Source organism: Dasypus novemcinctus, chromosome 8 (assembly GCF_030445035.2).
Source record: "Dasypus novemcinctus isolate mDasNov1 chromosome 8, mDasNov1.1.hap2, whole genome shotgun sequence".
Classification (NCBI taxonomy): Eukaryota; Metazoa; Chordata; class Mammalia; order Cingulata; family Dasypodidae; genus Dasypus; species Dasypus novemcinctus.
The window spans coordinates 98,358,885-98,379,862 of NC_080680.1; the positions used below are offsets into that span (position 1 = coordinate 98,358,885).

At 48.6% G+C, this 20,978-nt stretch overlaps 1 protein-coding gene across 4 annotated transcripts in view; it reads right to left on the reverse strand.

Moving 5' to 3' along the window:
- Positions 1-19,581, reverse strand: part of GSN (gelsolin) — a 58,044-nt gene extending 38,463 nt beyond the window's left edge. For 2 of the 4 annotated variants that reach the window (XM_004483569.5, XM_071217026.1), the window contains exons 1-2: positions 19,473-19,565; positions 5,624-5,712 (exon numbers count right to left, since the gene is read on the reverse strand). Coding sequence is in view for 1 of the 4 variants with exons in the window: in XM_058302461.1 (XP_058158444.1) it covers positions 812-853 (42 nt within the window). In the remaining 3 variants the exon portion in view is untranslated. Of the gene's footprint in view, positions 1-811; positions 869-5,623; positions 5,713-19,472 lie in introns of those variants that run through there. The other 2 variants (XM_004483570.5, XM_058302461.1) reach the window with 2 other exon arrangements.
- Positions 19,582-20,978: the final 1,397 nt, after the last annotated feature.

Genomic DNA, 20,978 nt, shown 5'->3' on the forward strand with positions numbered 1-20,978 from the left:
CTCACAGCAGGATTCCCAAGGCCCAGTCTCTCCTCTTGCCCACTGACTTGTATGGGACCCGTGATAAGGGGTGTCCCTGCTCTGAGCCTCACTTTCCCCACCTGTAAAGAACACCTATTGCTACACTATAAACAGTATGGTCTTGTTGAATTTTCCCCCAAAACCCATGGCTGGCATCATTTATATTTCATAGATGGGGAAACAGAGGCTCAGAGAGGTTTAGCCCAAGGTTACATAGTTAGCAGAGTGCAGCGCAGGTTTGAATCCAGGGCTGTCTGGCTCTGGAATCTTCTCTCACTCCCATGCATCTTATTTCTAAAAAGTTCCTACTGCTTGGAGTGGCACAAAGAGTAAAGTGAATGGCCACAGCAGGTGCTCAGTGGCAAAAGCTTTTCTCCTTTCTTTCTCCGTCTGTGCTAGGCCTGCCTTGGGAGTTTCCGGCTCGCTCCAGAGGCTGTGGGCGGTGGGAACACAAAGCTGGGAGCAGCAGCTGCCTGCCGGAGCCTCAAAGGAGGAGCAAGCGAGCAGCACCTTGAGGGATCAATGGGGTTTGTCTGCTGGAAGAGCGGACACCAGCCTACAGCAGGAGCAAAGCCTGGAGGTGTGGCCCAGGCAGGGAAACCTAAGCCTCATCTGAAGCAGTGCAGGATTCTGAAGCAGAGTCAGAATTGGATCAGAACTGGTATGTCTCTGCAGGGGGCCTGGCTGGAGGCAGAACTGGGAGTCCAGCAGGAGCACGGTTGCCCATCAGACCTCCCTGGCGCTCCCCCACCCAGCAGCATGCTGACCCACCCCAAGTCTTGTTACTCACCCACGGGTCAGAATCCCCCCCGAGGGCCTCTTCCTCGGCCATTGCTGTGCGGGGTGGGGGTAAGGCGGGCCTCTCCTGACCCACGCCAACCTAATCACATCAGCCTATAAATAGGATGCTGTGGTGAGTCTGAAATAGCTGTGCCAGGCCCAACTCCACAGGCGTCAGGACACACAGTCCCGGAAGTGGACGTTCTCCTTGTTACATTTAAAAACCAAAACTTCTTCGGGAAGCCATGGTTCACGCTCTACTTCCTTATGCCAGAGGCAGTGCGGGGAGAGCCCTGCCTACTGCTGATTTTTTAGGGGTCTGCCTTGCTGCACCTCTTCTGCTTCCTACCCTCTGGGGACCCTGGACAAGGCACTACTTCACTCTGGGCCTCAGTTTCCCCAAGCTAGGGAGGTAGGATGCGATGCCCTCAGGGCCCTTCTAGCCAAGACAGAGTTTGGGGATGGGGGAGTAAGGGTCCTATCCCCAAATGCCCATTTCATTGTTGCCACTGCCCCAGGCAACTTGGGGACTTTTAAATTATCAGCATCTTAAAATGAGAATTGCAATAAACATTTGAGCCAGGGAAAGAACAGGCCCAAGCCCTGCCAGTGAATGGTTGGGCAACCTTGGTAAGTCACTGTCCCTCCCTGGACCCAAGATTCCTCAGCCAGAAAATGAAGATGCTGGCATTGATAATCCCAAGGTCTAGATTTTGTTTTGTTTAATTGTTTTTCTCTTTCAGTGTTTATGAAAAACCAGACAGCCGGCCATGATATGCCAGCCTTGAGCTAAGTGCTAGATTTAAAGAAATAAAGGGAAGCAGACTTGGCCCGGTGGTTAGGGCGTCCGCCTACCACATGGGAGGTCCATGGTTCAAACCCTGGGCCTCCTTGACCCGTGTGGAGCTGGCCTATGCGCAGTGCTGATGCGTGCAAGGAGTGCCCTGCCATGCAGGGGTGTCTCCCGCGTAGGGAAGCCCATGTGTAAGGAGTGCACCCCATAAGGAGAGTCACCCAGCGCGAAAGAAATTGCAGCCTGCCCAAGAATGGCACTGCACACACAGAGAGCTGACACAACAAGATGACGACAATGGGGGGGGGGGGAGGGAATGGGGGGAGGAAGAGAGAAATAAGTAAAAAAAAATAAATCTTTAAAAAAAAAAAAAGAAAGAAAGAAGACCCTGATTCAGGGTCAGTCCTCTGTGCCCAGCCCACTGCCAGACAACAGTGGGAGAAATGTCAAGGCATTTCCAAACCCTTCAATGTCCCACCAGAAGGCTCCTTTGTGGCTGCTGGGCACACCTTGCTTCTAGTCCAGATTATGGACTCAGGCAGCAGAGAACTCCCTCAAGAGCAGATTGTTGTATGGACTGGGGCCATCACCAACCAACTGGGAAATTAAAAGATAATGGGGGAAAGTGGATTTGGCTCAATGGATAGAGCATCTGCCTGCCATATGGGGGGTCCAGGGTTCAAACCCAGGGCCTCCTGACCCATGTGGTGAGCTGGCCCACGTGCAGTGCTGATGCGCGCAAGGAGTGCCGTGCCACGCAGGGGTGTCCCCTACATAGGGGAGCCCCACGCACAAGGAGTGTGCCCCGTAAGGAGAGCCGCCCAGTGCGAAAAAAACGCAGCCTGCCCAGGAATGGCGCCGCACACACGGAGAGCTGGTGCAGGAAGATGACACAACAAAAAGAAACATAGATTCCTGGTGCCGCTGACAAGGATCCAAGGGGACACAGAGGAACACACAGCGAATGGAGACAGAGCAGACAAGGGAGGGAAGGAGGGAGGAAGAGGACAGAAATAAATAAAAAATAAATCTTTAAAAAAAAAAAAAAAGATAATGGGTACCACTGACCAAGAAGCTGTCACCAGGCACCAGGCATATGCAGAGGACTTTACTTGCTCATCGTTTAATCGGCAACAACCCTGTTATCGCTCCCAGTTCACGAATGAGGAAACTAAGGGAGGTTAAGGGACTTGTCAAGGCACACACAGCAAGTCAGTGATGCTTCAGGCTCAGGCCTGTTGGTCCCCGGAGTCCAGGGAGCCCATGCTCCCAGCTATGAAGTCACTCCTCAGCTAGAGGCCTAGGGCTCCCTACACCCACAGGATCAAAGTTCACCATTCTAGGACTCATCCCACCCATTCACTCCTCTTCTACCACCACTTCCCACTTCAACCCTTGCACTCTTGCTTCAGCCGCACTGCTCAGTACTGCTCATCACTCCCCAGCACGGTGGCACTTTCAGGCTGCCAAGCTTTTTGCAGGGGACGGCTCACTCGTCTCCTCACCGCGCTTGCCTCCCCAGGCACCCAGCCAGGAAGGCTCTCCCGCACAGCCTAAGCCCTGACGCTGACAGCAAGGCACTCAGCGTTGGCCACCCTCTTCCGGGCTAGTGTGGGATCTCCAAGGGCGGGCGCGGAAGTTCAGCAGGGATGGGCGGGGTAAACGAAAAAATGCCAAGAGCCAAGAGAGGACATTTCCCAGGCCCAATGCCAAGCCCCGTAGCTGAGGCTCAGGATCAGCACGCCACGGTGTGGAAAAAACAAAACTTACACCCTCAGAACTTATCAGGATGGTCCTTGGTGCTCCTCTGTTCCAGGGCTTGTTTCCAATCATGAAATCTGGGCAGGTAGTTACCCTGCTTCAGAGCTTCCAACGTTTTTGGTCTAGGCTAAAATCCAAATGAGGCCCCCCAGGCCTGCATGACCCAGCTGCCAGTGGGTCTCCAGCCTCTTCTCAGGCCAAAATCCCCACCCCCTGCAGCAGCCTCCCTCCTTTCGCAGTTTCTCAGAGGCTCCACACATTCACACTCCATCCTGCCTCAGAGCCCTTCCCCTACCGTTCCCTCTGCCTAGGGGCTCCTCCTTCCCTGCTCACTGGTACCTTCCACTGCCCCTTCAGGTCTCAAGGCTTGCCCTGACCTGTCTAGACGAGATCCCATCATGCCAACTCCATGCCACAGGTGCTCATAACCCTGCGTTGTTTCCTTCACAGCTGAAGAAAGAATTAGTTATGTGTGTGATGACTTAGTGTGCATCTCCTTCCCAAAATTGTGAGAATCCTGCCTTGTTCTTTGCTGATTCTCCAACAAATGTCAAATGAATGCATGAATGAATGAGTGAATGAATGAATAGATGAATGAACCTATTTATGTAGCTTAAGACAAGAAAGTGGTCAGGATCCTGACACATTTGAGGCAGAAAAGCAGGGCTGAGACAGAGGGTCTAAGAAATAACCAGCGAGGTAGGGTATAAACTGGACAGTGCAGCCTCCCAGAAGCAACAAGGAGAGAGAGCTTCTAGAAGAAGGTATCCAACGCGGCAGAGCAGTTGTACATGGAGACCTGAGGAAACACCACTGGACTCAACAACTGGGAGCTCATTGGGGCCTCCTTGGGCCCAAGTTCAGTGGAGGTGGGTGTGAGGCAAGAGGGGCACATTGCAGGGGGTAGAAGAGTAAAGAAGGGTGATAAAGTCCAGCTTGGAGCTGAGAGGTTCTGAGCTTGGCCTGAGCAAGCCTGACCTTGCAGGATCTACAAAGCGGAAGAAACCAGAAGAGAAGGTTCCCAGGTCATCATTACCAATTGCATTAACAGAGGCCCTTTTTGGTGACAGATATCTTGGAGGCAATTCAGCTTTTGGAGTTGCCAGGGCTCAGTCTCAAAAACAGGAGCATCGGAACCAAGATGCCACCCTCAGTCCCTCCTATCTGGGTGGTATCAGGCTGCCCCTTGATCAACAGAACCTTCGGGCTGCAACTGAAGTAGGACAAGTCCCCCACTCTGGGCCCAGCAGGCCTGCTAAGAATCCCGGACTCTGTGGACAAAACTTTTTGGAGACCATCAAAAGGCCTTTTCATCTTAGCTTTGGGAAAGAAGAACAGTTCTGACTGCAGCTGGCTCGTGTCACCACCAGGAAGCCAGATAGGCCTTGAATGATGAGCAAGTCATGTGGGTTTGGCCCCTTCTCCTTTTGGCAACCACAGGTGATGTCATGAGCTTAAGGGGTGTTTTCTAGGCTGTTCTCACAATTGCTAATTAGGAATTTACTTCTGTTCCAGTGGTGGAAACTAGACCATTTCCCCTAGTAGTAATCCTTCCTATTTCACAGCTCATGAACTCCTTGTGCATCAGGAAGCTCATTCGTTCCTCACGACAATCTTGTGAGGTGGTTGGGGGAGAGACTAAAGCACTCATTTTACAGGTGGGGAAACTGAGGCCTGAACTAGACTGTGAACCCAGGATCAACTCCACCGCCTGCCTCCCAGCCTACTTCAGTGGGTCAACTGTGAATCTGATAGTCGGGTGTCCCATCCCCGTCACTGTCCCATCCCCCCCTTAACCCCCCACCTGCCATCCCCAGGTGAGCGTGACTCATCACCTGCTGGTAACTCACACTTCTCAGGTATTCCTCACACAGTCAACAATAAGCAGCCACGCCACACCCCAGCTTTCCTCCAAAGCCTCTAGGGAGAATTCCCGCACCACCCCCTCGTGGGAAATCTACCTTTCTACAGAACAGCTAACTGGGCCCTGGAAAAGGAAAGCAACTCCCCGAAAGTCACACAGGGAGCAAGCAGCAAAGCCAGGTGGGAGCCCAGGTGTCCCTGTGCCCAGCCCAGGTGTTGCCTCCTCCCCACAGGATCACCCTTGCCCAGCCACCCTCACAAGAGTGGTAAGGAGCAGATGAGGCAATGGATAGAAACGTACTCTGAGCCTTATTAGGAAAACCTTGGGGATGCAGCTACTAGTGGCTGCTTCCACTGGCACCTCCAGACTCCCCTGGGCAGTCTGGGCTGCACTGCTCCACCTACCTCACAGGGCTGTGCAGAGTGAGGACAGCCGGTGGGGAGGTGCTTTGCCCAAGGTGGAGCACTGCACAAAGGGGAGTTATCAGCACCACCTGCAAATAAAGGGCCCAAGAATCAGTGTCACCAGTTTAAAGTTTATCTGGTTATCCCCATTTGATGCTTCAACTCCTTCCCTTCCCCATCAGGGGTCACACAGTCCTTACTTGCACACCTCCATCAATGGGGCACTAAATCACTGCCAAGACTGTAAAACCTTCTGTTGGACAGCTTGGCTGGTTAAGAATTGTCCTTATAAATGTGATTGTGGCTGAAAGGGGTTGTCTAGGGAGATTAATATTAATTGAAAGGCAGCTAGAGGATAATCTAGGGACCGTATAATATAGTGATTTTGATTGGGTAGAAGAAGATTGTTCCTCAAGAATGTTCCTCGGGAGCAAATATGGTTTAGGTAGTTGGGTGCCCGCCTCTCACATTGGAGGTCCCGGGTTTGGTTCCCGGTGTCTCCTAAAGAAGACAAACAGACAATGAGCATAGAAATGAGCAGACAATAAGAAAAAACAATGAGCAAGACAAGGAGCAAACAAGCAGACAGCAAGCAAACACAAAAAATAAGCAGGGAGCAGATGTAGCTCAAGGAGTTGGGCGCCCACCTCCCACATGGGAGGTCACAGGTTCAGTTCCCAGTGCCTCCTAAAGAAGAAACAAAACACACAATGAGCAGACAACGAGCAAAAACAACAAGCAAAAACAACAAGCAAAAACAATGAGCCAACAGAAGAGGGAACCATGGGGGGTACAGGAAATATTTAAATTAAAAAAAGAATATACCTCTCTTATAAGGTATTAAGAACTTGGTGATACATGGGGAAAATACAACTAACAGACTACAAATAACAGTAATGTAATTTTTTTGGCAAAGAAAGTACTATATCAATGCTAAAGGTGAAAAAAAAAGAATATGGGATCTAGCTTTTTGAGATGTGAATATGATCAAGCATTTTTTTTTCATTTTTTCATTAACAAGGAGACCTTAGTCATGTCATTTAACCAATCTATGCTCATTCATTCATCTTTCACAGCAATGGAGAAACAACTGCATTTGTTTTGGGGATTAAATAAGATTCATGTTCTTGGACAGGACTTTTTAAAGCAATGCTTCCAAAATCTGCTGAGCTACCTTTTGAAGTTGAAGTAAAGTTTAAAAAAAAAAAGAATTGTCCTTAGGAGGCACTAAAATCTCTCTCCCTATGCCTTGTACCTGTTGGTCCTAGCTCTGCCCTCTGGGGCAACACAGAACGGGTCTGTTCTCTCTGCTTCCTGATGCTCCTTGGAGACTTGAAGACAGTAATCCTGGGCCCCTCAAGTTTTCTCTTCTACAAATTGAGCAACCCTTTCCTCCAGTTCTTCCTGAGACCAGAGCATCCAGTTCTCCCCCCCACTTCCCAGATCTGCTCCAGGTTAACTCCCTACTGACAGTCTGATACCCAGAATTAGACATTCAGACAAGATTTACCCAGAGCAGGGCAAGGAGTTTCACCCCCATCATTCTAGATCTCATAACTCTATTAATTCATCTCAAAATCCCATTAGCATTTAATGCAGCCCCATTACCTGCTGAATTTAGCTGACAATCAACTACAGAGCTGTGTTTCAGGTCTTTGGAGTTAGACAAACTGACCCTTTCGCCTAATTAGCGATGTAACTTGAGAAAGTTACTTCACCCCTCTGAGTCTCAGGCTCGTCTGTAAAAAGGGGGTAATGTGAGATATTATAATGAGCTAAAATATGTCAAGAGTTATGCACAATGCATGTTTCCTCTAATAATTACTAAGACTAGTTTTTATAATTAAATCCCTAAGTCACCTCTAAACTGGATCTTACCCATCTAGTACATGTGCAGTTTAGGGACCACAGCTGTTTACCTGCATATTCCCATCTCTCTGCCACAGCACTGCTGTCTTTTTTGTTTGTTTGTTTGTTTTGTTTTGTTTTGTTTTGCACTGCTGTCTTATAGCACTAAGCAAGACTACATTATAATTGTCTGATGACACATTTTCCTCTCCCACCAGTCTATAAGCTCCTAGGAAGCAAGAAGGCTTTCTGCATCACCTCTGAACCTTCAGCCCTGGTCTAACAAAGAGTAGGATCAGTGAACGGATGTTAGATAAGTTATTAAAAAAAAAAGGACCATCCTACACCAGCCCCACCATGGACTGTACAGTCAAACCTCCAGCTCCTGGCCTTTCAGGGACAACCTTGATCTTCACCCTTCTTCACCACCTATAGTCCCAGTCAGCTACATTTAAAGAAAGCAGCTGAGCAGGCCAGCTCCTGCCTACAAGCAGCCCAAACCAGCTCCTCCAAGCCAAGGGAAGACTCCCATATCCCAAATACAGTAGGGCCCTGCAGGTTCAGACATTCCTAATAGATTTCTGCACTGTGAGTGACACTGGTGCATGGCAGGGGAACTGGGTTCCTGGTACCCACAAGTGGCTTATCTGGACCCCAGAACTCTGGTGTTAAATGCCAGCTCTGTGGACCTTCCCCCAAAGAGTTTCACAGAAACTTCCTGATTCCCTGGGATAAGTCACAGCACAGCTGGATTGTGTTGTTTCTGCAAATGACTAGTTACCTCCCACTTTCTGTTCACTCTTTGTGAGGCAAGCCATTCCAATCCAGTTCTCTTCTCTTCTCTACACATGCCAAGTACAACCTGCTCCCCTCCCAATGTTCCCCATCTCAGCAAACAGCACCATAGCTGCCATCCACACCTTGGGCCAGACTAGAAACCAGGGCACCCTCCTCCGCAATGTCCCCTGCTCCTTCACTTCACTCTTTTTTTTTTTTAATATTTCTCTCCCCTTTCCCCCTCCCTCCCACAGTTGTCTGCTCCCTGTGTCCATTTGCTGTGTGTTCCTCTGTGACCGCTTCTATCCTTATCAGCAGCCGTGGGAATCTATGTTTTCTTTTTGTTGTGTCATCTTGTTGTGTCAGCTCTCTGTGTGTGTGGCACCATTTTTGGGCAGGCTGCACTTTCTTTCACACTGGGTGGCTCTCCTTATGGGGAGCACTCCTTGCGCGTGGGGCTCCCCTACGCGGGGGACACCCCTGCGTGGCACAGTACTCCTTGCGCGCATCAGCACTGCGCATGGGCCAGCTCCACACGGGTCAAGGAGGCCCAGGGTTTGACCCTTGGACCCCCCATGTGGTAGACGGATGCCCTATCCATTCGGCCAAGTCCTCTTCCTTCTTCACTTCACTCTTGACTCCAACAAATCACCACATCCTGCCAGTTCTCCCCGACTACCTCCAGAACGCATCCTCTTTTCCCATCCCTGCTGCCCCCATCTTGGTCCACAGGACTGTCACCTTTCACCTGGGTGACTGCAGTAGCCTTCTAACTGCTCCTCCCATCCCTCTCTCACTGCTCTACAATTCAGTCTCCTCAAAGCAAGACCAGACCATGTCACTCCTCTGCTCGGACTCTATCATGGCTCCCCTATTGCCCCCAAGGAAAGTCCAACCTCCTTAACGAGATGTTCAATATCCTTCATGATCTGGCCCCTATCAGTCCCTTGAGCCTCAGCCCACATCAGTTCCTGTCTCCCACCCATACTCTTCCAAGATCCAGCCAGACAGAACCCATTTTTTGTTCCTTGAATCTTCAATGTAATTTTTGCACAGATTGTTTCCTCTGTCCTGGAACTCTTCCATCCATTTTCTTTTTTTCCTCTTTCATTCATGCTTTAAGTCCCAACTTTCCTCCAGTAAGTCTCCTCTACTCTGCCCCTGCCCTTAAGATAGTGCATCCTTCCTCTGAGCTGCCACAGCCCCCTAGTCGAATTTCTTGTCACCTGTATTGTAACAGCCTTATTCCAGGTCTGCCTCCCCCATTAGACTAATCTGTGTTCCAAAGCCTAGCACAGGACCAGGGCTACCACAGCTTAAGTCGCCAAAGGAAAGAACTAGTGAATCACATGCGTCCGTCTGCACACATACACACGGGGATGGCTAAGTGTACAGGTGCTGCCATCTATGGGCAAAAGAGAATGACACTCTTCCCTAGCACACTAGGAGCTCTGAAACTGCAGGGTTTAGAATTCACCGTGGCTAACTCTAAGCTGATCTGTTTTCCATTTGGGATGTTAAGGCTGCAGCAGTTTAAAAACAAGGTCTGCAAACCACTGACTCTAGTCCACCGCCCACACTCTCCAGATGGAGCCACAAAGAGAGGCGTTTTGTTCCATACTCACGATGACAGCCCCCGCTCTCTCACGGGCGCGCGTTTGCTGAATTATATCCTAGAGCACAGGGAGGGCGGCAGATACCACCAACCCCCAGTAACCTGTCTGGTTGGCTAAGGAGGAGCTTTCTGCCCTGAGGGTGGTGTGGAGAGCAGCTGGAGCAGAGGTATTTTCTCTCCTAAAAGACAGCCTGCAGTGCTTCGGTATGTATTCATGAGTTGTGACAAACGTACCACACTAGTGAAGGATTTTGTTGGTGTGGCAGGGACAGGGGGTAGGGCATATGGGAATCCCTTATATTTTTTATGTAATATTTATATAATCTAAAGCTTCTTTAAAAATAAAAATAAAATAGGAAAAAAATGGCCCAGATCACTGGGGGTGGGGGTGGGGGGCCTTCAGACTTAATGGGAGAAGTGGGAACCTGATATCTGTCCAATTACGCAATAGGGTTCAAATGGCCACCCTCAACAACAGCTATAATTCCTGAGCATCTACTAAGTGTTCAACTCTTTACATACATCATGACTTATCTTCACAGCTCTGCCAGGTGCATATCATTGTCTGTTTTGCAAAGAAGCGACACATTCTCAGAAAGGTGACATAATGTATTCAAGGTCACACAGCTGACATGTCTGGACAGTTTCCACCAAGTCAAGCCACCATCCCTAAGTCTTGGTCTCACAAATTTTCAAGTTTTAAGGCCAAGCCTTTTGATTGCTAGAGAAAAAACATAAAGCTTTGGTTACTCTGGATTAGGGGATGGCAATTTTTTTCTATAAAAGGTCAGATAGCAAATAGTTTATGTTTTGCAGGCCACAGATTCTTCTCTGTTTTAATTTTATTTTTTAACAGCTCTTTAACAATGTAAACATAATTCTTGGCTTGGGGTATGCAAAAATAGTCACTGGGACCTCCCCCAGGCTATAGTCTGCCACCTAAACATATTCTGAGAGAATCTGTCATCTTATTTTTAAATTGTAGTAAAATATAGACAATATAGAATTTCCCATTTTAACCACTTTCTAGTACACAATTCAGTAGTGTTAATTACATTCACAATATTGTGCTACCATCACCACCATCTGTTACCAAAATTTTCTATCACCCCAAACAGAACCTCTACATCCATTAAGTATTAATTCCCCATTCCCCAGCCCCCAATGTTTAAACATTGTTTAAACAGTTATATACAATGTTTAAGTATATAAACTTGTGGTGGAAATGTTTCTCAAAGCCATACTTTAGGTCCTTTGCCTGTATTTCTCCCCCTTTGAATGGCTTCTCACTGAGAAAATCAACCTTAAAAGGCCCTACCTCACTCTGTCATCAGGCAGCAAAATATTTCAAATGCTGTTCAGATTCTAGGAACTCACAGCTGTGGACTAAACAGACAGACTAACCCAGCATTGGGAAGAGAAGAAGGAGGCAAATATGATGGGTCACAAAGAACCATATAGATAAGACATTAAAAGACCTGGGAACTGCTGTGTACTAGCTCTTTGGCCCTTAACAAGGGACTTTCCTCTCTGAGCCATTTTCTCCATCTGGAAAAATGAGAAACTGATTTGATTCTTAAAATGCAAAGTATGGTTTGTGGACCAGAGGCATCAGTATCATCTGGGAGCTTGTTAGAAACAGACTCAGTCCCCATCTCAGACCTACTGAGGCTGAAAGAGCATTTTAACAAAATCCCCAGGTGATTCGTGTATACAGTTTAAAATGCGTGCAGAGTTTAAATCTGAAATGACCTGGGATATTTTATGTCCAGCTGCAACCTTGTTTAACAAAACCCTTCACCCATCTTTATTAAGCCTCTGCTCTAACATCCAAGTCAGTGATCACAAAAAATACTCCATTTCAGGAGGAACAATAAACAAGCCAAGAACTACTACCTGGATCTTGAAATTAAACCATCAACTGGTGGAAAAGCAAAGCTAGGAGGGCCAAAGAAGGTGAGGAAGCAGGTGGGGAAACAGGTCAAAGAGGGAAATGAGTTACCCAAGACAAACTAGGGTTTTCACCATGGACCTGAGAACATTTCCAGGCTTTCGGTTTAATAATAACTGAAGTAACTGTGGGTGAGATGGCTAATTTTGAAATCTCACAAGTGGTAGAGTAGCAATTAGAGGACTTGCCTTAGGAAACCCACTTGCTCTCTCTGGCGTGAGTATTCCTAGCCATAAAGTAAGGGGGTGTGCCAGGCAGTTCCCAAGATCCAGCTAAAAGGTCTGAGTTTGGAAACGATGCTTCTGGGTGAGGAGGCAGTCAGGAGAGGTGGCCTCCCCCAAGGGTCACTGCAGACACACAGAGTCTCTGGGGCTGGGGACACAAAGTCAAGCTCTTTGGACCTAAGTGTGGAGTCAGACCAGCAAGCTGGCATGAGTACTGACCATGGACCAGGTCCCTGGCAACCCCCTCAGCAAGTCACCTGGGTGGAGGGGATGCTTAAAATGCAGCCCATTTTACAGATGAGGAAAGTAAGGCCTGGAAAGAGGCCAGGGCTTCTTATCAAAGACATGTCACTAGCACAGGAACATTTCCCTTCTGCTGACACTGATACAGGTGTACTATGATTAAGAAAACCCAACATGTGAAAATGTAGATGTATGTAAGTGATTGATTTAGAAATAATTATGCAACTTACAAAAAGTGAGTTCTCTTTTCAAAAAGGGTTCATTATAAAAAGGATTCGGCACAGGATTTGATGGCAAGGCCCTTAGTGCAGTGCTTCTTACACTTGAACTTGTACACAGATGGGAAGTTTTTGAAAATGCAGATTCTGATTTAGTGGCTCCAGAGTGAACAGGGTTGCCAGATAAAATACAGAGCATTCAATTAAATTTGAATTTCAGATAAATAACAATTTTTTAGTACAAATAAATCCCAAATATGTCCCAAAACATGGGACATACACTAAAAAATTATTCATTGTTTATTAAATCTAACTGGGTATCCTGTATCTTTATTTGCTAAATCAGGCAAATCTAAGGGTGGAGACTGAAAGTCCACATTTCTAAAAAACTGCCAGATGAAGCCAAAGTGCACTTAAAATAACATATAAAACTTTGAAAACTGAATTTTATGTAATTTTTTTTATGACCACTAAAAAAGCTAGGCAGGCAGCCCCCATCTTCAGAAAGAATTTAGAGAGGAGGCAAGAGAAACCAAGATACCACTGGGGACTCGGGGTCCCAGGCTAGCCCACAAAGAAGTTGGTTTTACCTCCCAAATGACAGTCCAACTATACTTTCTGGTGGGCCTAATTTGAAGCTCAGGAAACCAAGGTCACATGGTCAGTCTCTCTCTGAGTCCATAAAATGAGAATGATCTGTCCCTAACTGTTTACTTCCCAGAGCAGTTCTGAGTCAGATGAGATGATAATAAAACCCCCTGGCACCTAAGTAATAACCACACACCAAACACTGTAGAAGGCATTTTACAGAATCCTCTGAAGTTCTCACTTTACAGCTGAGGAAACAGAAGCTCAGAGAGGTAAATTTCCTTAGTGGTGAGAACACAGCAGAAACTGGAATGAAAACTGGGCTTTTTTTTGTTTTTTTAAGTTTTTCTTTTGAAATAATTTTAAACTTACAGTACAGTTGCAAAAATAGTACAAAACCAATACAGAGAACTCTACTATACCCCCTCCCTAGATACCCAGATTTACCAACTTTTAACATTTTGCCACATTTGCCATTAGTTCTATCTATGCATCTCTATACACATGTATCTATCATCTATCGATCTGTTCATTTATTTTCTAAACACTTAAGAATAGACTGCATACATTATGCTACTTGAACACTTAATACTTCCAGGTATATCAGGACCAGGTTCTCTTTGACTCTTCAGCCTGCGATCTGAATGGCTACCCTTTACTGCAGCTGAACTGTTGAATGAATGAAGTTCACTGTTTCAGAGAAAGGGTCCCTGAGACCTCTAATGGGACAGCTGGGCTTTCTCAAGAATGCTGCCACTCTCATTTATGGCTGATGGGAATCTATATAATAAGAACTGCTGCAACCTTTCTGGACAGCAACTTGACAAAATGTAGTAAAGCCAAAAAATGTGTCATTTTTGACCCAGTAACCCTATTTCTGGGGCTCTCCTCTAGGCGATGCATAGGAGTATTCATTGCAGTGTTGTTTATGCACAGCCTAAATGTCTAATAATAGAAGTTTGGGTAGTGAAACATGGTATTTGCACACCACAGATATAATATTAAAATGTGATGAAAAATCAGGCTGGCATATATCACTCTCATGATAAAAAAAGTAAAACCTATTTTTTATAAATACAATGTATTAATTTACTCTTTTAATCTCCCCGCCTATTGCAGTGAAAATATCTTAAACAGAAATAAATGTTTTCATCTACTGAGGCATAGTATACTTTTAAAACTCTTTTAAAAAAAATACTTTAACAGCATGAGAAGATATTTGTTTTAATGTTTAGAAAAAAAATAGAAAATTCTAAGTGCAGTTTGACCCCAGCTATGTGGGGTAAAATATGTCCTAAAAATATCAGGAAGGAAATGCATGCAAATGTTAGCAGTAATTATCTCTGGTTGGTAGAATTATGGGAAGCTCTAATTTTAAAATATATTTTTTTTATCTTTTATCTTAAACATCAGAGAAAGAAAAAGCCCCTTGGAGGAGCAGTAGTGGGGAGTGGGGGAGCAGAGAATATATTCCACCCATACTACCAAGCCACCCCCAAAATCTTAACCAGTATTTACTGAGTACCCACCAAGAGCCCAGCCCAGCCACAACTGCTATAGAAAAGAAATTAAGGGCCAAGCCCCACCCTGAAGTCTCACAAAGTTAGGCTATAAGTAGATATACATGTCTCCTGCTTGGCAAATAAGCCTGATGCAGATGATATCCTTGTTGAGGTTGGAAAGTAACAATACTGTTTGAATGAATCCACTCCCACTGGTGCACCCCTTCATCTGAGTTCCCTCAGAGGCACCTTGGCTCAAACCCTTCCTGAGAAGAGTGGGTTTGGGGGATACTTTACATCCCTTAATCTAAGCACTGAACGCAAGAGGTGAAACAGAACTAAGACCAGAAAGGAGCAGAGGGCCTGGGGAGGAGCCTGGCTGGCTGGGAGTCCCCTGTTGGCCCCAGGGCAAGAGAGCAGAAGTCTCCAAGCCTCAGTTTCCTCGTCTATAAAATGGGATGGATTGCAACAACTTCCTAGGGCTACTAAGAGGCTCAAGAAAGAGAGAATATGTCATTTCACCTCTCTAGATTGAGCCTCAGTCTCCTCATCCATCAAGGTGAGTCAAAATCTCCTCCCTCACAGGGCTGTTAGAAGATTAAACAAGGCAATGAAGGCAAAAGGTAGACGTGCACAGTAGTCGCGCTACATACCGTGGCCACTGTTATTACTGCTTGTAAAACAGGGAACAGGATACCTAAATTAATCCTAGGCCCCAGTTTCCTTATCTGCAAAATGGGGCAATGAGTCTCCAGCGGGCCCTGGAGCAAGTAACTTAAATAAGTATGGCTGCTGTGGGTTCACTCTGTGCCCACACACTTGCAGGTCCCTCTGCTTACATGCTGAGCTCAAAGCCCTCTGACCCGCAGGCTGGGAAAGCCTGACATTGTCCTGTCTACCCCCCTGGTGTGCAGTGGACACTGAGGCCCAGAGAAAGGCCTCACATTAGCCCAAGTCGCCCAGCACTTTGTTAGTGGCAAAAACCAGGACTCAAGCCCAGGCCCTCTGCTGCCCAGCCTTGCCCACCGCACTCACTGCTTTTCTCTGCCCTGCCCTTCAATTGCCCACGTGGGCCCGGGCAGGGCAGGGCAGAGTAGGCATATGGCCAGTTAGGGAGCGGCAGGGAAAAAGGGGAAACTGGCAAGCAGCAGGAACCTAGCCTGCTTGTGGTCTCCAACCTCACAAACCACATCAGACTGAAACATGACACACGCTCACTCATTTGAAGGGGAGGAGATATTTTTACTTAAAATATATCTGCTGCCTAAACACTGGTCTCTTTCTCCCTTCCCCCAAAACTGCACAGCCCCTGGGACCTGCTTATCCCTGCTTCTTCTGGCATGTTCCTGGTGAATTACCGTGGGGGTACGGGGGTACCCAGTTTTCCCAGCCTCTCCGCAGAAAGCTTTCCAGAACTTTCAAGTGGCAAAAGGAGAAGGAGGTTGTAGGGGAGAGCTGGTCCTGACTGGGCCCCCCAACTCACCAAGTGACCTTGGGCAAGCCTTGTGACCTCTCGGAGCCTCATTTCCCAGAATGGAGGGGAGACTGACCCAAACTCTGGAGGCGTGTTCAATGGTATAGACAAGTGTGAGTTCAGAAACAGCCCTGGGAGGCCCCTGCAGCCCTCCCTGCAGGACTTGCTCCCCAAGCTGTGCACACTGGCTTGCATCCTGTACCACAGCCACAGCAAAACTCTTGTTTTCATAACATCAGGACTAGAAGGAGCCTTGGGGAGAATGCTCATTGAGGTGACTGAGAGCTACTGGCTCTGCAGTCAGGCCTCAGGAATCCTGGCACCATCACCCAAGAGCTGTTTAACCCGAGGCAAGCTATTTAACCTCCCTAATCCTCAGTTTCCTCATCTGTAAAGGGAGGAAAATAGTGCCTATCTCAGAAGACTGGCTGTGGGGAGTCAATGAAGTGATCAGTGATCTAGGGCTTATAATGAAAGGTAGCTTTTTCACTATTCTAGCAGACCAACCCTCCCCCCGAATTTGGAAAATGAGGAAGATGAGGCCCAGAGATTTTTGGACTTGCCTAAGGTCACCCAAAAGAGCAACAACTCAGTTCCACTCCAAGTCACTGCTTATACCTTCTCTCACTCCAAGTCACTGCTTATACCTTCTCTCAGACAATAGAGTCTTGTCTCTATTAAGCACATGGACACACTTGGAGCCTGCAGCCATAGGCTGGAAAAGTTTTCTTGAAGAAAACCAGGGACAGAGGCTTCAGCAAATACTACAGACCATGCAGACACCATCTCCACGACCCAACAACTTCTCATGAAAGACCCCAACTACTCACATGGGGTAGGGAGACAAGAACTACTCTAAAGGGCAGAGAAGTGTGAAGGCATCCAATCAACAGCTCTTGCTCCTAACAGTTCGCAAAAGCTCACACACACACACCGCTGTTAACAGTGGTTACCTTGGTTCAGAGGAATGAAGGCACCTCTATCGTTTTCTCTACACTTGAATCTTTAACAATTTTTTTTTAATTTTAAAAATAATAAAAAAGAAATAACATTGAAAAACTCAACATAACTTAACAGCCTTATTCAGTAGCTTTTAGATGAAATTTATAGCAAGTTTCAAGACCTTCAGCTGAGCTTCCAAAGACTGCCGCTCTGCTCCATCCCACCGTGCTGGTTCAGACCTGAAGCCTTGTGCACTTGAATCATTGCAACCCAGCCTCCTCCGGGTCGCCCTACCTCTAGTTTTGTTCCTTGCCATGCACCCTCTTTGCCAGCCACAAGATTAAGCGATAGCTTTTATCACTCCTCTGGCCAAAAATCTTTCTCCGCAATCACTGCCTTCAGGATAAAATCTAAACTCCTTAGTTTGCAATCTAGTTCCAACTATTTTTAGTCTCAATTCCCCCCACTACCTTTCTACCCTCTGCTCCAGCCACACAGGTAAGAGTTCAGAAAAACCTCAATGCCTTTGCATAAACTGTTCCTATTTCTTAGAATGTCTGTTTCCTCAACCCCCTTTTCCTCCTGGTAAATTATTACTCATTTCTGAGGTCTGGCTTATACAGACAGAATTAGTCACCCCTCTGACAGGCTGCAGTAACTCTCAGTATTGCATGATCCTGTCAACCACTACAGATGGGAAGCCTCTTGAGAGCAGGGAACTCCGGGACCCCTTGCAGGGCACAGAACACAAGCCCAGAAGAGTGCTGAATCAAGAAGAGGGAAGGAAGGAAATGCCATGAGAGGCAAACCCCTGCTGCCCTCCCTCCCCTGAGCAGCCCGCTATCCCAGCCTCGTGTTAGTCCGTAAGAAAAACAACCATGGAAAATTCTGGAGTCAAGTTCCCTTCCCTGATTCACTCGGAAACCTTCTTTGCTGCTGTGTAACTCCCCCGGGTGCCAATCCAAGCTGCCCCAACTGTTTACAATTTCCTGGCATTTATAAATAGTGAGGCCCCAAAAAAGGAAAATAGAGTTTTAAGGGAGTTGGATGCCAACTTCCCCCCTCCCATCCTTCCTCTCTGTTCAAGCCTCTTTCCCTTAACAACCCCCCAAAACACCAACCAGCACTCCCAAGTCAGAACTCACAGTGTGTGTGTGTGTGTGTGTGTGTGTGTGTGTGTGTGTGTGTGTGTGTGTGTAAGAGAGAAAGAGCAAGAGAGGGAGCGCATACTTGGTCCCTTAGTGAACAGACCATCCAAGAAAGAGTCTAAAGTCCCACCAGCTAGAAGAAGGCTGCGAAGGGCAGCTAGGCACTGGGTCTCAGTCCTGCCCCTTCTTTACTATGACAGCACGCTAGACACAAACTCTCAAGGCCCTTGTGGCCCTTGAGTTTTGTCAGCTGTGGAATCGTATTTGGGGTGAGACTCCAGGCCCAGGTGCCCTAGTCTGAAATGTGGCCCTGGGAGAACAGGACACACCAGATTTAGTCTCTGAAAAATCCCCAGAGGCCAAACAAAAGCCAGGAGGCCACAAGGGCCCCGCCTTCCTTGCAGCCCGCTCTCCCCTCTACCCCCACGGCAGTATTTGGCTTTGCAAGGTTCTGGATGTTTCGGACAAGTCCCCTTTGCTCTGAGGAGGCCTGGGGAGCAAGAAAACGGTGGATGTCTGGGCAGCTGTGGAGCTCTGGGAAGCCAAGGGCCTCCTCTCCCCCCAGTCCAGTCCTTGTCTCCAAGGCCTGTCACTCCTTGCCAAGGCCCAGGGCAGCCAACCTGCTCTGGGCAAGGAGGAAGTTGCTGTAATCAGGTTTGGGGGTGTTTGAACTGCAGAAGAGATGGGAGCCGAGGGAGAAGAGGGTTTCCATCACCCCCTTCAAGTCTGAAAGTAGTTTCCGTGTGAGTCAGGGAGGGGAACGTGCACCGCAGGGCTCGGAAGGAGACAGGCCCACAGGTAGCAGATTTCAGAGTACAAGGAAGAACTTTCTAACAGTGCAGGGGCCCAGAAAGAGGAAGGAGATGGAGGTGGCCCTGCCTAGAGAAAGTAGGCAAAGGTGCTCTCCAGGAGCTACTGATCCGGAGAGAGGACTACCCGGAGGTGCCCAGACCGCGGGCGGGCGGCTACCTGCACGCCCCGACAGGGTCTCTGAGAGCCGGGCAACCCCGGGCCCAGCTCCCCCCACACGCGGGGGGCGGCGTCAAGATTGCCTCGGGTGCTTGCGGCCCAGCCGGGCCTATGGGTGGAGGCCGGGCCCCCTCCTCTCATTCCCCAGCTCCCCCCACCCCTCAAAACCAACACTCCTTGGGCCCCTGGAAGCCGGACAAGGAGGCGGGTAGCCTTTCTCCAGCGAGATGCCCGTGGCCGGACGCAGCTCCTGGCGCGGGCGAGCTCGGAGCCGGCGGGGAAGGAGAGGGGGCCTCAGATCAGCCCGGGGAGCCCCAGACGCCTGGGACCTAGCCGCCCCCCTCCTCTACCTGCTGCTGCGGCTCTGGCGACGGCGGCTGCTGGGACCAGCTGTGCTCAGCTGGTTCCGGGCGACTGGGCGGGGGCGCTGAGGCCGCGGCGGCGGGGGTGGGCAGGGCGCGAACCGGAGCCGCCCTCGGGGCGGGGCGGCCGGGCCGCGGGGGGGGTGCGGGGGGGGGAAGGCGCGCCAGCCGCTCCCGTGGGCGGCGGGGAGGTGGCGACTCCGGCTCAGGGCTGGCGTTCGCCGAGTGCGCTCGGTCACTTAAGAAAACCCCTCACTACACGCCGGCAAGGAAGGCATAAAGGGGAGGATGCTGCGGCCGGGCGCGGAAGGGGAGCTCGACAGGAGCCTGGGGTGAGGGGAGGAGATCCAGGGAGCCCTGGCACCGGGCTCGGGCTAAAGAGCTCAGGTGGGGCGGGCAGCGTGCTACGCTCGACTAGGACCAGCGGAGGCGGATTCCAACTCTGCCTGAGGACAAACTTCAGCAGCCAAAGTCCTCAGAGGGTGCAATGGGCTACCCGGAAACGTGGTGAGCTCCTGGGCAGAGGAGGTGTGCAAGCAGCAGCTAGAACCTCCGAAGATCATAAAGATTCCCAACTTCTTTCCCAAATCATAGAGATTCCCAACTTCATTCAGAGTGAAGGAAACTTAAGAACATCAGGAAATGCCAAAGGGTTCCATCAGCAAGGCCTCTTTGCCCTGGATCCTCAGTGAAAGGGTCTTTTTTCCTACTGATTTGGATCCCCTCTCTCAGAAGAATTTTGATGTATTCTCTTGCCAGAAAGACCACTTCCTCCCCAGCAGAGAGGATGAAGAGAAACAAAGGCCACGCACAGGCCGTGCAGTAGACAATTTGAGGTGCCTGCTCCCTCCCCTGAAGCCGCCTTTCCCTAATCAGAGGGGAGCCCTCGCTTAGCCCGCTTAGCCCTTGTTCCTCACTGCAGTCGACAGCATTAGGAGTGACACCAGAACCAAGCTGGGCTGTCTGAATTGAAACTGGAGCTTGGGATGTGACAATTGTGCTTAATTAACTGGGCAGTGAGGACTTGTAATCTCTGAAAGCCAAAGCATAGCCATTGTCGACTTTGTTCACAGAGAAAGCCTATGAGACTCATGTTAAATGAATAAATGGGTGCTAAGAAACCCAGAGAAAAGATGACTTGCCTGACCAGGGAAGATTTCTGAATCAGGAAGGCTCTTTCGGTTACAGATCTCTCCTGGAACTAGCTTTAAAAAAAAAGTTATAAGGACAAGCATTTATTGGGTATTGACTGTCTTACATCAGATTCCAAGAAGCAGAGCCTGAGATGGGGATTCTTATGCAGGGGATTGATGGAGCAAGTGCCCTTAGGACATGCTGTCATGTCCCCTGGAGCCCTAGGGCAGGGGTACTGTCAGGCCTTAGGCTCAAACCAGAACCAGGGCCTAAGTACTAAAGGGATCCCGGAAAATACACTCACCCTATCTTTCATTTCTACTGTGTCTCGCATCAGAGACTCCCCAGCAAATGGCTTTC